This window comes from Pteropus vampyrus, unplaced genomic scaffold, assembly GCF_000151845.1.
Source record: "Pteropus vampyrus isolate Shadow unplaced genomic scaffold, Pvam_2.0 Scaffold582, whole genome shotgun sequence".
Lineage (NCBI taxonomy): Eukaryota > Metazoa > Chordata > Mammalia > Chiroptera > Pteropodidae > Pteropus > Pteropus vampyrus.
The window spans coordinates 629,246-643,628 of NW_011889363.1; the positions used below are offsets into that span (position 1 = coordinate 629,246).

General features: G+C 36.4%; 1 protein-coding gene across 1 annotated transcript in view; it reads left to right on the plus strand.

The window, feature by feature from the left end:
• The window catches only part of OTC (ornithine carbamoyltransferase), a 62,082-nt gene extending 47,963 nt beyond the window's left edge, over positions 1-14,119 (plus strand). The window contains exons 6-10 of the mRNA XM_023525609.1: positions 1-53; positions 5,565-5,618; positions 5,699-5,848; positions 8,302-8,439; positions 13,960-14,119. Coding sequence (XP_023381377.1) covers positions 1-53; positions 5,565-5,618; positions 5,699-5,848; positions 8,302-8,439; positions 13,960-14,019 — 455 coding nt within the window. The 3' untranslated portion in view covers positions 14,020-14,119. The remainder of the gene's footprint in view (positions 54-5,564; positions 5,619-5,698; positions 5,849-8,301; positions 8,440-13,959) is intronic.
• Positions 14,120-14,383: the final 264 nt, after the last annotated feature.

Here is a 14,383-nt window from a genome sequence, read left to right on the forward strand (position 1 = left end):
TAATGATGAGTGCAGCGAAATTTGGAATGCACATTCAGGCAGCTACTCCAAAGGTAGGGAAAATTTCTGCCTTGAAACTAACTCCCCCTTAAATCACCCCTAGATGCAATTACCCAGTGAACACAAACCTCTCATCCATTCAAGAGCATGCAGGTGAGGCTACAAAATTTAGGTTGTGACCAGCCCTACTGTTCTAGCTCTTTGGCCTTTTGAGTGCCCAATATCCAATCTCTACAAAAAGAGATAGTCTTGGCTGATGCCTTTTAACCTGTGAGTTTGTTAAAAGAATGTCTGAATTATCCCTTTGAATGCCTGAGACTAGCCATTCATGTGATGTGGTGACTAACATCCTTGTGTACTGCTACCACAAAGGCTGAAAAAAAGCAATGAAATCCAGACAGCATAGAATTCCCAAGGCACAGGGAAGATGCTCTCATTTTTCTAATATAGTAGTACCCCCTATCCATGGGGTATAGGTTCCAAGACCCCCACTGTATGTCTGACACTGTGGATAGTGATGAACCCTAGATATACTAGGTTTTTTCCTGCACGTACATACCTATGATAAAGTTTAATTTATAATTTAGGCACAGAAGGGATTAACAACATTAATTAATAATAGAACAATTATAACGATATACTGTAATAAAAGTTATGTGAATGTGGTCTTTCCCTCTCTCTCAAAATATCTTATTGTACTATACTCACCTCTTATGATGATGATGTTAGATGATAAAATGCCTACATGATGAGATGAAGTGAGGTAAATGAGACATTATTAAGTAAAATAAGGGTTACTTGAACATAAGCAGTGTGATATGGTTACAGTCAATTTGATAACTGAGATGACTACTAAGTGACTATACTGTGTGGATACACTAGACAAAGGGATAATTCACGTCCTGGGCAAAACGGAGTGGGTCAGCACAAAATTTCATCATGCTACTCAGAACAGTACACAATTTAGATCTTATAAATGTTTGTTTCTGGAATTTTCCATTTCATATTTTTGGATTGCAGTTGATTGTGAGTAAGTGAAACTGTGGAAAGTGAAATTGCAGGTAATGGGGGACTACTATACTGCAATTTGATAGAAAAATGTCAATCTAATATGAAGGTCCTGGCGTCTACACCAGCTTAGTGTTTCAAAACTCAACTTGTAAATGTTTTACCTACATAATATAATAAATCCATAAATATACCCCCAAAACTTCAGATCCCCTGTAGGAGATCCCTGTGTTAAGATACGCACAGCCTCATACAAAATAAATAGGCCTTTTAGAGGATAAATTTAACTCTACAAGAGACTCATACAGAAATCATTCCTGAAGGATTCCCACAGAAACTTTTAAATACCCCATCTCTATTGAATTGTTTTCCACATTATATTTCTCATTGGCTACTAATATTCTATCAGGAGTCTTTTGAATGGAACAATAGAAACTATTTCAGAAACAAAGTAAAAGGTAGAATTGACCCTCTCATTAAGAGATGACTACTCAAAATTATTGTACATCAGTGTGTTTCCAACCGAGGATGTGTTTGCTGTTAGTTATCTCAGTAGTCACTGCTGCCATGCACTCCGATAAGCTAAGACATCCAGAGGTGAATATGTAAGGCCTAAAAATTCTTCCCTGCCTCTGCTTATTCAGTTTGAGATGATTCGGTCACCCTAGTGCTATGTCAAGTACAGTTCCACAGAAGAGAGCTTCTGCCTGATCTCACAGGTGCTCTAGAGTATAAGTTATGACTAAGTTCTTCTAACCTTAGTGGCAAAGAAGGTGGACTTTCATCCTTTGTACCAATTCTTGGTCAGGGACAGCAAGGGGATGTGGGGTGGTAAATCTCCTGGCACTTTTGGCAGGAAAAGCCACTGGGTATCCAGAGGGTCATCTGAAGGAGAACTATGAATGCTAGATGTGAAAAGCATACTGAAATGAGAAATAGCAAAGTTGTAAAAAGAGACCCTCTGATGGCATCTGGGTAGAGCATCAGCTTTGTCTGCTGCATCTTGCCAAAACAAAACAAAACAAAACAAAACAAAATGTTTTTTTCCTAGTATTCTTGCTGGACCAGTTTGAATCAATGCACCCTATAGCCTTAGTTTGCAAGGGCTGACATAACAAATTACCACAAACTGGGTGGCTTAAAATAACATAAATTTATTGTTGCATAGTTCTGGGGACTAGAAGTCAAAAATCAAGGTATTGGCAGGACCATACTCTCTTTGAAGCCTCTACGGAAAGATCCTTCCTTGTCTCTTCTCACTTCTGGTGGCCCCAGGCATTCTGTGTTTTGTGGCTGCATCACTCCAGTCTCTGCCTCTATCTTCTTCCCTTTATGTCTGTGTTTCTCTTTTCACATGTCCCTCTTTTTATGAAGAAGCAGTCATATAAAATTTAGGCCCACCCTGATCCACTATGACCTCATCTTAATTAATTACATCTGTAAAGACCCTATTTCTAAATAAGGTCATATTCTGAGATTCTGGGTGGGAATGATTTTTTTCCGGAGGACACTATTCTATCTAATACACTTACCATAGAAGAAATGGCAGGCATAGACAACAACATGTATTGGAAGCCACCCTATTATAATTAACTTTGGGGACTCAGAGGGATAATGCTTACAACAGATAATTCTCTTTTGTTCAGCATGAACTAAAATAAAGTGTCAGATCTGACATGTACTTAAGGTGGTTCTTCTTCACTTTATGGGAAGAGTTAGCACACTCTTACTACAAATGTAGTTTGAAGAAAAATTCTGTATTAATGCAAACTATTACTGCATTTAGTTTTTACAGATAAAACATTAACAATAATTGTTCCCTGCTATAAGGTGTTTTTATAAAGGCTTTATTCTGTTGGAGAAATATATGATTTGAATATTTTATTGCATGTCAAAGTTGTTTTATTAGCATCAAAGGAGAAAAATTCCAATGTTATAGAGTAATTTCAGTATTGTTCTTATGCAGAAACTCATTTAAATGATAAAGAGTACTAAAACCTGTTAAATCTTGGTGAGAGTAGGAGTTTTAAAAAGTCTTCTGGAAAGTCTGATAGTGTAGAAGTTGTTCTATCAATTTATAAGTAGACTTATTTCCTTTAAAGATAAAGCTAGGAGATTTATTGTAAATTTAAGAAGCCTTAAGTTTCCAAGGCCATAATTTAATCTATTTCCCCATTCTTCAACCAAGAATAACTTACATGTTCAAGAAAACATAATTTTGTCCTTGATTGCAAAATTGCTCCATAAACTATTGATGGTAATGATTTTTACATTGTTCTAAGTGAATATTTAGACTGAACTGCGTTTGTTAATCACCTTCTTCATCTGATTTGAAGATTTATGTAAAAGCCAATGAATGATTTAGTATTGAAAGCTGAGCTGTGAGTAAAGAATTCCTCTTTGTATTCTCAGTCATGGCCCAGTACATGCAAGGTTGGGTGATTTTCTAATTTCCAAACCTCTCTGTTGGTTCTCTAAGTACTTATTGATTCCTTCTCTAAGAATGATTATATGTAGGGAGTATAAAACCTGCTCTCCAAGGGGAAGGCCAAGTTTTCAGGGCAGGAGGCACATGAGGTAATATCCAAATCTCTTAATTTATGTTTACCAGTATGAATGGTCACAACATTAGTTACTAAATTAGCAAGCCTTTATTAATACCTTCCCCAAATCCTGATAAACAAAGCTAAAAAATTATGGCTATTTAAGGGTGGTAAAGCTGCTACAGACATTGACATCACCATCCAAGTAGTTTCTTTCCTCACGAATTTTATAATAAGGAACTACATGCAAATAAACACAATTTCAGATGAATAAACTTGAACAAACTCATCACAGGTTGAGATTCATGGGAAGCAGACTCTGAGACAGAGTTTAGCCTGCAGGATGTTTATTGGGGTGTGATCTTGAGATCAATACCTGTGTAAGGGAGGAGAAGGAAGCAGGAGTGAGCAGAGGGAGAAGCCAAACTGTGATGCAGGCCCTAAATCCGCCTCGGCTAACCTTGTGGAAAATTCTAGATCTGAGATGTCCATCCTGAGTTGGGAGGAGGGAGTCAGGTTTTCATATCATCCTGTCAACCAGTCATAGAATGTAGGTCACCCTGGAAGGGCATGTGACCTTGGCTGAGGTGGCTTTCTGCAGCTAAGGCAGTGCCCAAAGAGAACTGACAGCCGAAAGCCATCCTCTGGCAGCAGGCCCAGAAGCTGGAGGAATAAGTCCTTTATTCATGAAGGAGGATCTGGGTGGCATATCACAGCATCTACCACAATGCCCTACTGAGAATTTATAAAAACCAACTCATAATCAATGCTAAGAATTCAGGAAAATGAGAAAGATGAAGGAAGGTGAGAATAATTATGGTGTTTGGACTGACAAAACTTCCATATGGAGGGTCTGAAGATGAAGCTGGGCTAAAGTTTTGACAAAAGAGGAACTGACATGTTCCAATGAAGATGCCCAGGAGGGGATGAAGGGGAAGGTGAAAGGCTGTGATGGCAGAAAATGGTAAGACATGTGCAGGGATGACAATAAGATTGGCTTTCCTGCAGCAAGATGTTGTGAAGAATTAAAAGAGACAGAAGCAGGGGATGTCAGTGGGGAGCCTTGATACTCTTAATCAGCTTTGACTTAAGAAACTAGTAGTAAACATTGAAGGCTTCAAAGAAAACCAAAACAAAACAAAACAATTTTTGCTGATGTGTACAGAACAGATTAGAAGGGGAAGATGGAGGCAGAGGGGCTATCTGTAGGGGCTGGAATAGCTTGGGAGACTTTAGCTGCTCCCATAGTATCCTCTCACCTAGAGTTGAAACTAGGGTAAGCAAGTGAGTGCCTATGGTGCAAAATTTGTGCTTTCACAACTCTGACAGTGGACGCTTCTTTAACCTTTGTGCCCTAGGCACCTCACTTGCCTTCCCTCACTAAACAACCCTAAACAAATATATTTTAGCAAAAACTATGTTTGCTAAGTGCCACTTCAGAGCAAATGCCCAGCACTCAGAACACTTGTTGGTGAGTGCAAAAGAATAAGATGTGTGCTGTAGGCTATTAGTACTTAGCTGGATTGGTCAGGGAAGGTTTTTCTGAGTAGGAAATATTTGAGCTGAGATCCGAAAATGTTATCCACGTGGAGTGGGTACGGGAAAACATTTTAGACAAAAAAAGCATTAGGAAAAAAGAACAGCTCATGGAAAGACTCTGACAAAAATGCATAAGGTTGTAGAATTATGTATATGATACTTTTAAGCTATTAGAGGAACAAGAGGTACTACCAAGATCTAGAAAGCACCCCATCCTGTTTGTCTTTATGACTAAGGAGGTCAAAGACAATGAAATAAAAATGGCAATTGGTTGTCTTTTTAAATTCCAAAAAGTACTATTAAGGTTTGAAATTCCAGATGTAAATATCATATACTGCTGAACATGGTTGGGCCACACCTCAAAGCAAAAAATGGAAAGAGAGTGGGAATATTGTTGAAAGGAAAATAATGCATATGTAAGAAAGCATATATAATAAAATTACCTAAGTAACAGTTAAATTATTCTCTCTGCAGGGTTATGAGCCGGATCCCAATATAACCAAGTTAGCAGAGCAGTATGCCAAGGAGGTATAATCCTTATATGTAAAGTCATAATTGCCTTTCTCTGTCCCATGATGTTGTTTAACTGGTATGCTTGTGTTTTCTAGAATGGTACCAAGCTGTCACTGACGAATGACCCATTGGAAGCGGCTCGTGGAGGCAATGTATTAATTACAGACACTTGGATAAGCATGGGACAAGAAGAGGAGAAGAAAAAGCGGTTCCAGGCTTTCCAAGGTTACCAGGTTACAATGAAGGTACAAATTGATGACTCTCTGAAGGTTTATTAATTCCATTTATAAAGGCCAGAATTATCTAATCACTCATTCACTTTGGGGAGAGCAAACTGTCTTTTCCTTTTCTATGAAGGACTCACTATCCCCCAGGGATTTCTCTCATCTCGAAGATTAGCTGCGTCCTTTGGAAAGACACTTTTGTCCTGGTTGGAATCTGAAAGTCATGCAGAAGAAGCTAGCTTTCCCCTCTCACAGCAACAGTAAAAGGCATCAGAATGCTTTTACTCTTTGTGCCCTAGGCCTTATGTATTTACAGACATAAATTTACTTCTGTTGCATGCAATTTCTTCTGCTTTCTCCTCTAAGAAAAACCCCACAATTATGTTTTTGAGGTTAGTGCTTGCCTTTGTTTTCTAAGGACTCTCAAACCCAGTCTAGTTTTGCTAACTGCCTCCAAGGCCTTCCCAGGGGAATCCCATCTGATTTGATACTTTTCATTAAGATCTGAAGCAATGTTTCTCAATCTTGAGCAAGCCTTTGAATTGCCTAGAGGAGGTGTTAATACACACCTGGCAGGATCCCACTCCTCTATGGGTTCTGAATCAGTAGATCAGGGATAAGACTCAAGACTTTGCATTTCTACTAAGTTTCCAGGTGATGAAATGATGCTGCTCTACGGTCACACTTTGAGAACCACTGTTCTGGAGGAATAACCAAAAACTCGTGTATGTGTACATTGAGATTTTGTCAGCAGAGAAACTAATCTGTTTTAGTAGAGAAAGGGATTAAGCAATTACAGTTGATATTTATTGACAAAGTAATGTATAAATACAAGTTCCTTATTTATATACGTCAACAGAATGAAGTTTTAGAAATAAAAAGTGAAAATGTCTTTCCCCCATTCCCTTAATGGTGACTATTCCCAGAGGTAGCCAGCATTTAACAATTTAATTTGTTTCTTTGCAGACCTTTTCTGTGTATTTGCATATGCCTACACACATACAACTATTGGTTTATCATAAATAGTATATTAGATATATTATTCTGAGTTACTTTTTTGATTTAACAAATCTTAGATTTTCTTATCCATTCATTAATTTTCATTCTTTTTAATGGCTGCATAGAACTCCAAAGTATGAGTGGACCATAATTCACTTAAAATTTTTCCTTTTGATAAATTAGGCTATTATTCCAATTAAGAAAAAAATGCTGCAATGAACATCCTTATACACATTTCTTTGTGAAAATATTACTGGCGAATAGATCCCTAAAAATTTCTGAGTGAAATGGCTTATACTTTTTAAAATATGGAAATGCTGCTAAACTGTCCACTCAAAAAGGATTGATGACTTACACTCCCTCCACACTATTTCCATTCTTATTTACATTTTTAATTAAAAAAAAACTATCTCATGCTTTTATAATTTGCATTTCCATGATTACTAATGAAGTTAAACATTTTTTTCATGTTTATTGGCCATTTCCATGTCTTTTTCTATAAACTATCATATCTTTTGCCTGTTTTCTATTTTTTTTTTTTACCTATTTATTATTGGTTATAGGAGTTATTTATATATTATGGACAATATCCAGTTATATATGTGGCAAATATTTTTCCACATATATAATTTCCACATGGAGAAATTTTAAATTCCTTGTGGTTTACCTCATACTTACCTTGATCAAACTTAGATTTTTTTTTTCCAGTGCTGGAACTGTAGGCATGAAGAGCAGTAATCTTACTGATGAATGACAGGTTAAAATGTTATTCTTTTCCCTTGTCACTTTTCCAGTATTTTAGAAACTCAGGAGGTTCTGAACCTAGAACTAGAGTGGGAAGTAAAATGAAATTTTAGTACAAAGGCAGTAATTTTGAGGTAAGAAATTATGATGGAATGGAGTTTTGAATTTTTAAGTGAACAGAGGAAATGAATGGGGAAATGTAACTTTCAGGAATTAACTGTTGGAGAAAATGAAAACTTTTAGGATATTTGCATTAAGAATGAAACATTAGTGCATAATGCCCATAATCCTGTTTAATGCACTCATATCTCAATGCTTTTTCAAAATGGTTTTAACTAGTGATAAAGTATGCGTCAAGTGCTAAAAGCCATAATTTGGAGATGAGCTTAAAATCTAACACAATCACATAAAAGCAACTTCTACAATATATTGGGGAATAATTGGTGACTTTTGCTATCAACCACATATTACACTAGTAGAGCTCTTTACTCAAATGTCTACTATCCCATTAGACAGAGTACCAGAAACCTGAGTTAGTGGTTTAATTTGGAGTGATGATCTCCCAAATAAAAAAAAAATGACTATAAAGTTCCATAAGTTGAAATTACCATATATATTTCCCCTGGATACCTTGAGCTTATACTCTCATGTGTTTTTAAATATTGAAGAAGACAAATGTGATAGCCACATATAGTAGTCAAAGCACAGTCTTATCCCCATCTCTTCTTTAGACTGCTAAACTTGCTGCCTCTGACTGGACATTTTTACACTGCTTGCCCAGAAAGCCAGAAGAAGTGGATGATGAAGTGTTTTATTCTCCACAATCACTAGTATTCCCAGAGGCTGAAAACAGAAAGTGGACAATTATGGTAAGCAAGAAATGGGGAATGGAGGATAAGGAGTTCTCTGTGTGGCCCCAACTTGGCCATTCATACCATTTGGTAAATGATAAGCAACCAAGATTATCCACCTACATTACTTGCTCATATGGCATTTATTTTTTTCCAGAAAATTCACAATAGATTTTTATTGCTTATTATCATTTATAGTGTATTTTAATGGAGTAAAACTAATCCCCATCCACATATATCTATTTTAATCAAGATTCTTACTTCTCTTGATCAGCCTGAGCACCAGCCACCACGGCCTGCCAACCATTATAAGCTGCATAATTCTTATAATACAATCCCCTTGTTTATATTTATAGAAGCCCCTAATTCAGTGCCCGGTACAGAATGGGCATTTTAAAATAATCTTATTTCCTTCCTCCTCTCTTTCTTTGTTTTGTAACTTGCCTAGACAATTGTTTTGTTCTCTACTTGATTTTGGCCATACAGACACATTTGTTTTCAGGTATGGAACATTTTTAGAATTGCAGCAAAACTAACTTAAAAATTATTGGTCCCCTTAACATAATGCTGCTAGTTTCATCTTGATCACTTTTATTCTAGGAAATATTAACCTCATGTCTCTGCTTTACAATATCCCAAATGTCACTTTCTTTTCTGGAAAACTGAATATACTCAAGTGCCAAAATTTAGTACCACTATTTTTTTTAGCTTTTTATGATTTAACCAATCTCAATTACTATAACAGTCAGGGTTTTACTGGAAAACAATAGAGTCTGCTCTAGGTAGGTAAATGGAAAGGAATTTCTTAAAAGGACATTAAGTAACTCTAGGGGAAGAGGGTGCAATGAATCATACTTTCATACCACATACCCGGAAAGAATACAAGCAGGAAAATTGCCCAACAACAGTGTGGTTCTTTTGTAGTCAAAACACCACTGACATAGCCACCCATAAACTGGTACCTAAGACCCTTGAAACTAAATGTTAGATACTACATTATAGCTGCCCCAGCAGAACCAGATACCTCCAGCTGCATGTGGACCAGAAGATCCAATCTCCCAGAAAGTGGCTTCCACTGCATTTATTTCACTTATGGCTCCAAGTCTTGAGTAGATGCAACTGAGTGGCATGTCTGTACCCTAGCTGCAAGGGAGTCTGAGAAATGTAGTCTATGGCTTACAACTTCTGGAGTAGAGAAAAATGAGCTGTTAATTATTTATATATTTTATAAATGAGGACAGAGTTATTCTGAGTATTAAATCATGTAAAGCATTTCGTATGGTATCTAATACACTGTAAATATTGTAATTATAATCATTATCACCATCAGCATCTTCATCGTTGATCTAGTGCAGTGACCAGAAGAGATTCAAGCTCCACTATGGCTTCTTAGAAGCCAATCATGACTCCCTTTGCAATGGAAAGTTGTATATCAGGCCTGAATTTGTCATATCTAATAAGAGGGATTTTTTTACTGTACTTTCTAGCTTGCCACTTAAGGACACTAACTTTGGCTAAAATGGCAATTGCCATGTCATCTAGACCAGTGGACCCCAACCTTTTTGACACCAGGGACCAGTGCTCCTATGAGACTCTAATACCTGATGGTTTGAGGTGGAGCTGTGGCAGTGATGCTAGGTTGGGGAGCAGCTGCAAATACAGATGAAGCTTCATTCCCTCTCCTGTCACTCATTTCCTGCTGTACTGCTCGGTTCCAAATAGGCCATAGACCAGTATCGGTCAGCAGCCTGGGGTTGGGAACCCCTGACCTATATCATTGCTTCTGAAACTTTAATGCCCATTTGAATCACCTAGGGATCTTGTTAAAATGCAGATTTGGTTTCAGGAGGTCTGAGATGGAACCCAAGGTTTGGCCTTTCTAACAAGCACCCAGGTAATGCAGATTCCGCTGTCCTGTGGATTACATTTTGAGTAGTAAAGATCTAGATGATGAAAATGTGTGAGCAAACAGAACAGAAAAGGTATAATCACACATAAACCAGATGACCAGAAAAGAATAGGCATCCATAGAGAATATTTTTAAAAATGGAGAAAGAAGAAAAATGATGCTTTGATCATTTTTCAGGTGATAAGCCTACTCAGCAAACACTTTTAAAAAAAAGAAGGAAAGAAAATGTGAGTTCTCCAACTATATACTTCAAGAAGAGACATAGCAAAAAATTTTCCTTGAGCTCTATTTTTTTATCAGAAGATGATTGAAGTTACAAAGATAAGTCAACCTAAATCTGTTAAAATAGATCCTTTCAGAAATTTGGGGGGATGGACTAAAAGAAAGCTTCCTAAAATATCATTTATGGAGAAACTTTGCACTTCTGAATTTTTAAAGAGCTTATTAAATATCTTTAAATTGAATTTAATTTAAAAATTAAATACATAATGTATTCACATGGGTGAGATGTTTACAAGGACAAATATGTACTGAACATCTACATCTGCCAGGCATTAGAGATTAAAATAAAAGAATACTGTGCAGTTCCCATGTAGCCTGTAGAGTTCATAGAAACATTTTCAAGCAAGATGGGACCTTAGAGACTTTCTAGTCTAAATTCTTATTTTATAGGCAAAGAAATTATTCTTAGACAGCCTATTTAGAATAGCATTTAGGCTCAGCACTTCTGTGATAGATTTTTCTGAGATATTATAAAAGCACAATACTTTTCCTCTAGAACTTATCCAATACAGTAGCCACCAGGTGCATGTGGCTATTTAAATTTGAATTTGAACTAATTAAAATAAAATAAAATTTAAGATTCAATTCCTCAGACACACTAACTACATTTTAAGTGCTCAGTAGCCACATAGGGCTGGTAACTATAGGATCTGTATTTGACAGCACAGACATAGAACATTTCCGTCATTGCAGAAAGTTCTATTGGACAGCACTACTGTCTAGAGAATGATTTCCACACACACAATTTCATTTAAAATCAAGATGGGTGCTCGCTTCGGCAGCACATATACTAAAATCAAGATGGAAGGAGGAAGAGAAGATATAATCTAGCTCCAAGTTCTGAGATGCCTATGACTGGTATATAATAAGGTATAAAAGCAAATAGGGTGAAGGGCTTGTTCTAAAAGTATATAACATCTTTAAAGTAAAAGTGTACTCTTTCAGCACTCAGAGTAGGTTTTTAAGGCCTCCATGCTGGGTGATTTCCAGCAGTGCTGTTCAGAACACTCTAGCAATCGTACCATTCTCTTCATAGTACACAGGCCTTTGGATCCCCTTTTTTAAAATACACCCTCTTCTCCCCACAAAGCTTGCTTTTGTATTTTTCAATAATTAGTAAGTCTGTAGGACTCATAAAAATCAGAGGGTTTCTTCCTCTGCATATAAATTTTACTGTGGAGCTAAAGTAACCTAAAGGGACCCTTCAGAAAAAGCTGACACTTCAAAGCACTGCTATCAGGATGACTCTCGGATATACAACACCATTGAAAATGTAATTCTCAGTATTTTATAGTCTCACACTTCTCTCCATGTTAGGGGTGTCAGATAAAATACAGGACACCCAGTTAAATTAAAATTTCAGATAAACAATTTTTTTTTAGTATAGTTATGTCACATGCAACATTTGGGACATACTTAGAGTTAAAAAAATGTGTTCTTTATCTGAAATGCCAATTTAACTGTCAGTATTTATTTATTTAGCTAAATTTGAAAACTCTACTCTAAGTTGACTTTCTAAGAGTTTACATTTGAAAATAAATTTGACACATGCAATGACAATTAAAAATAAAGCAAAACGTGAGAAGTGGTCCCAGGAACCCATAAGAAAAGCTTAAAACATTTTACCTGGAAGATGTTTTATCCCAGAGCTTGGCCTTCCTACTTTCTTCTTGTCATTCAGATCTCAACTTAAATGTCACTCCTTTAACAAGATCTTCCCTGGCCACCCACTCTTAAGTGGTTCCCCAGTCCCCTTTTTACCATTTTAAATTTTATTTTATAATGACATTTATTGTTCCTTGATATTTTCTTGTTTGTTTATTGCCTGTCCCCCCACTATAATGAAAACTGCTTCATAAGAGCATTGATATTGGCTTTAATGTTCTTCATTATACCTAAAATGATGCCTGACAAATACCCTAAATATGTGGACAATACACTTTTGTGGCCTGAGAACAATAAGATATTGGTTCTATAACATAAGCTTTGGAAATCAAGTTAAATGCTGGCTCTCTGTGTGATCTTGGGTAACTACCATAACTTCTCTAAACCTAGTTTATCTATATGAAATGAGGATACAAGTAGAAATAACTTCATAAGGCTGTGAGGATTAAATGAAGTAATAATCGTCTGAGCACAGTGGTCAAGGTCTAGAGACATGAAGGTGCAGATCTACCCCTTACAACCACCACTCAGAAAAATATCCATGCCTCAGTTTCCTCATTTAGGAAATCCTAAATCCTCATTCTAGCATCTTATATCTCTTATCATCTCACATAGTAAGAAAGGATATTAAATGGTATGATGCACATAATGCACTCAACAGAGGGCCCAGCACATGATAACTGCTCAATAAATATAGTCAATGAACACCTTTGAAATAGAAGACTTGCACTTTTGATATAGGCTAGGGACACATACAAAGTATGGTTGAAAGGAAAAAGCAAGTATCTGAAAAGCAGTAAAACCACCTCTTAAGAGTGGAGTCAGAGAAACCCGAGTCTAAAGTCGGTTCTATACTATCTGCTGTTTCCAGGATTGATTTCCTCATCAGTAAATGGTAATAACAGAAGTTACTTTAGAAGGTTGTTTCATTAAATGAGATAATGCATAAACATTTCTCTCTAGCTCATTATAGTACCTACCACAGTGCCTTGCAAATATTTCTTGACACACTAACACATGATAAGGCACTTAATTTGGTACAAATTAAACTCTCAACAAACATTTGTCATCATTGTTTCTGATATTATCACTATAGTCATTATTGTGAAAGTTGAGAAGACTAAAAGTGAAAGTCACCATTTATGGCTGACAGCCTAATGGGAAGCTATATTCTTAGTTTTAAATATTCTTTTATGAGGACTCAGATTCAGATAGACATTATTTGTTAGCCCAAATGATTTACTTTTATTATTCTGCATTTGATTTATTCTAAACTTCTCTAGATTACAAGTGACCAAACCACAGTGCAAACATGAGGGTGGAAGGGATCGTATTTCTCTAAACCCAGCCAATACCTAGGTTTCACTTATGGACAGAAAATCTAATCATGGCTACCATTATGGTATCTCATGTCAACTCTCTTACCCACTAATCCTGGAATGAAGCCTAAGTAAGCATGATGTTTGTGCATACATTTAGATCAGTCTGATCTCTCCTGCCCTTCCTTTATCTAAATAAAAATAAATATTAGATTGGAACTCTCCCCTTATCATTTCCTTGGGAAAACACATTTTAACCACAGGCTTTCAAATTTGTAATCCAATTCCCCTTCCTTAGGTCTCTAAGCAGACTCTTATTAATGTTTACCCATTTCTTTCTCTTTCTTTGTTGTGTCATGCTAGGCTGTCATGGTGTCCCTGCTGACAGATTATTCACCCCAGCTCCAGAAGCCAAAGTTTTAATGCTGTGATGGTTGTCAAGAGAGAAACAATGTTCTTCGGTCACAGAATGAGTAGTTTATAAGGGAAGGGGAAGAGAATCTAAGAAATAAATCCCAATACATGGTATATGTGAACAATATGATATTGTTTTACCATTGTGCAACTTTCCTAAAGCACTTAATTTAAGTGTTGATGCACTGTAATATATGACTTGACTTGGTTTAAACTCTCTAATTCACAATTTCTGAGATACATTTGGGTATCATATACATTTGCTTCAACTAATATAAAATACTGTGTTCATAATGCATAATGTCTAAGCCATTAAATCTAATCTATGCTTATTACCTTAATAAATTATCACCCACACTAATTTATAAGTAAA